Source organism: Terrapene carolina, unplaced genomic scaffold (genome assembly GCF_002925995.2).
Source record: "Terrapene carolina triunguis isolate 2854851 unplaced genomic scaffold, T_m_triunguis-2.0 Scaffold24610, whole genome shotgun sequence".
NCBI lineage: Eukaryota > Metazoa > Chordata > Testudines > Emydidae > Terrapene > Terrapene triunguis.
Window position 1 is genome coordinate 1 of NW_020688961.1, and position 3,303 is coordinate 3,303.

A 3,303-nucleotide genomic window follows, 5' to 3' on the forward strand; every position below is an offset into this window, starting at 1 on the left:
GTCTGCAGCCCCTGTGAGATGGTGACGCAGGGTGGGAGCTGCCCCTCGTCCCCCGGGGGGACACCAGGATCCTGTCCCCAGGCCCAGCTGTCGCAAACACTCACTGCCCCTCCCTCCCGTCCCTGCAGGTGTCGGTGGGCAGCCGGCTGGGGATCTGCACGGTGGCCATGCTCAGCAGGATGGACGGGCCCCTGGGGCAGCGCGTGGGCCACTCCCTGGAGGTGCTGGAGGCCCTGCAGTGCCTGGAGGGCCAGGGGCCAGCGGATCTGCATCACCTGGTCACCACGCTAGGTGTGGGGAGCTCCAGAATGGCAGCGCTGGCGGGACAAGAGCTGCCCAAGGGTTAATGCTATCCCTGGACAGCGATGAGTATGGGCGGCGGGTGAACGGGGGCTTGGGGAGGCTAGCCCCCAGCTGGACTGCCCCCTCTGCCCAGGGCCCCGCACCTCCCAGCCCCCCTTCCCCCGCCGGAGCCCAGATGGGCCCCCCACCACCAGCCCCAGGCCACCTGAGTGCTCCCCACTCCCCTCAGCCCCGAACTGCCAGGCAGGCGGGCAGTTGAGCGCGGCCCCCAGCCGCCCCAGCCCCCGAAGGTCAGGCAGGCAGTTGAGCGTGGCCCCCAGCCGCCCCAGCCCCCGAAGGTCAGGCGGGCAGTTGAGCGCGGCCCCCAGCCGCCCCAGCCCCCGAAGGTCAGGCGGGCAGCGCGAACACTGGCTCCAGCCGCCCAGAGTCCCTGGCTGCAGGCTGAGCACCAGAGCCCTCCCAAAAGGTGGAGACAAAAGCAGCCCCCTACCCGCCCCCAGCTGCCTGAACATCTGGCCCGCGGTGCAGCTCTCCCCGACCAGGCTCTGACTGGCGGGGGGGGGGGCTCGGAGCCGCAGCCCAGCCATGATAAGAGCCGGACGGGCAGCTGTGGGGAGCCAGGGCAGACCCTCCACCTGCCCGCGGTGCGGGGGGCCCAAGCAGCCCCCAGACCCTGTCCCACACCCAGGGCAGGTGGAGGGTCAGGGAGAGCCGCGCGGGCAGTGTGAGGAGCCGACGTGGACTCACACGAATGAACGTCCACACAGAGCTGCCACCTCCTAGTACCAGCCCTTTGTCCCCTCCTGCCCCTGGCTTGGCTACAGTCATATCCCGCCCTGCCCCCCCCCTCACCCCCGGACTGAGAGCATGAGGAGAAGTGGGGGCGGAGGCCAGTAGCTGAGAGCGGCTCTGGGCCATTGGGCTCCCCGTCACAGCTGGGTGACTGGGTGGAACGGGGCCCAGGGGCAAGCCTGGGGCTGCCACATACCAGGCTTGCTGGGGGGCTGTGCCGGGGACGACGGGACGAGAGCAGCACCTTGGGGCAGAGGGGTGGGAGGGGGCTGCGGGGGGGGGTCTCCATGTGCAGGAGTGAGACCCCGGCCCATCTCTCCCTGCGCAGGGGGCTCTCTGCTGTGGCAGTGCGGGAAGGCCGGCTCAGTGGGGCAGGGCGCCGCCCGCATCGCAGCCTCGCTGGCTGATGGCTCGGCCCTGGGGAAGTTCCAGGCCATGCTGCAGGCCCAGGGGGTGGAGGCCGGCATGGCCCGGGCCCTGTGCACAGGGACGGAGGAGCAGCGCTACCAGGTGCTCGGCCGGGCTCGTGCCCAGGAGGAGCTGCCCGCGGCCCAGGACGGTAAGCGGGGGTGGGGAACGAGGGTGGGGCAGCCCCAGCCTGCAGGGGGAGCTGCTCTCTGCCCCCCACCGCAATAGGAACCAAAGGAGCTGGTGCTGGGGAGAGGGGCACAGGCTAGTGCCCCCCACCCTGGCCCCAAGGGACAGTGGGGGAGGCAGGTTGTACTGCCTTCTGCACCCCAATGTCTCCAAGCTCCCCCCCCCCATCCCCACGCCTGTGACCCCAGCCCCGGCTCGCAGGCTCCGTAACTGCTGACCTGTCTCCGCCCTTCTCCCCAGGCACAGTGCAGAGGGTCGAGGCCCTGCCCATCGCCCAGGTGCTGCATGAGCTGGGAGCCGGCCGCACCCAGAAGGGGCAGCCAATCAACCACCACGTGGGGGCCGAGCTGCTGGTGACGGTGGGGCAGCGCGTGGCTAAAGGTAAGAGCCAAGTGCACCCCGCCCAGGGCGTCTGCTTGCCGGGCTCTCCACCCACCCACCTGCTCTGCGCTGCCTGCCCTGGGGTCTGCTCCTGGGGCCAGACTCCAGCCAGGACCAGCCAGTCCCTTGGACCTTCTGTCTATTTTAGGGTTTTATTCCGCTGCCCATTCCCGCAGTATCTGACCTGCTCTGGGGCACCCATCCCCTTTGCCTGGCATAATCCAGTTATTCTGCAGCTGGCACTGCCAGTTCAGTGGTACAGAGCCTGGGGGCTCCCTTGGGTTCCCTTTGCCTAGGTGTAGATGGCACTTCTGGACTGAGGGCCCTGGGCTGGGGCCTGGCACTGGCTTGGGGAGGGGAGAGACACCTGGCACTACCCCCCCTACCAAACTGCAAATGGGGTGGATGGGATTAGAGCAGGTGGAGGGATTGGGAGGGACTGGTGCACACTTGGGGAGCCCCGGCCAGGCCAGCCCATGACTCCTGACACCCCAAGACGACCTGAGAAGCTCCTGCCCCCCGTCCCTTGGGTTAGGAACCAGCTGCTTCCTGTTTTGATCCCATCTCTGCCCAGGGAATGATGCCCTTGCTGCCCATCCCAGCCCCAGCAGGTGCACCCCAAGAGCCCCGCTCCCTCCCAGTGCTGTCCTTCCCCACACCCAGCAGGGGGTGACAAGTGTCTCAGCCCCCGCCCCCCATTTCCGTAGGTTCACCCTGGATCCGGATTCACTACGACACCCCGGAGCTGAGCAACGATCAGAGACGCACCCTGCAGGGGGCGCTGGTCCTGGCAGGCTCGGAGCCCTTCGCGCCCAGCTGCAAGGTCGCAGAGATCATCCTGCCACAGGGCAGCCGGTCACTGGAGGAGGTGACAGGGGAGCAGGGCTTGGGGAGCAGCCAGGCACTGCTCTGCTCTGCCTGAAGGGAGGGGTCCCCTGCCAGCTGGCTCCCCACAGCCCCATGCAGACGCTGCCCCCAGGGACCCTCTGCCGCCTGGACAGTGCAACTTGCCATCACCCTTCACCCCAGTGCCAGCCCCTGCCAGCGCTAACGACTGAGCAATAAAGTGTCTTGCTCTGCTACCCGCAGTGATGATTTGGGGTAACAGCCAGTCCCTCGCCTTCTGCTGCACTGTAGCCAGGAGGTTCGGGCTGGGCCGGACGCTTGGCTCTAGGGGTGCTGCCCCCTAGAACGACCCAGCCCGCCCGTCCTCTGTCGCGGGCACCCTCG

At 68.5% G+C, this 3,303-nt stretch overlaps 1 protein-coding gene across 1 annotated transcript; it reads left to right on the forward strand.

Moving 5' to 3' along the window:
• Positions 1–128: 128 nt before the first annotated feature.
• Positions 129–3,057, forward strand: LOC112124736 (thymidine phosphorylase-like; the record flags this gene model as incomplete). Its single annotated transcript, XM_026662223.1, has 4 exons — positions 129–291; positions 1,424–1,654; positions 1,933–2,073; positions 2,781–3,057. Coding segments are annotated over 4 exons (750 nt in total), but the record flags the coding sequence as incomplete, so codon positions are not given.
• Between the last annotated feature and the right edge of the window lie 246 nt (positions 3,058–3,303).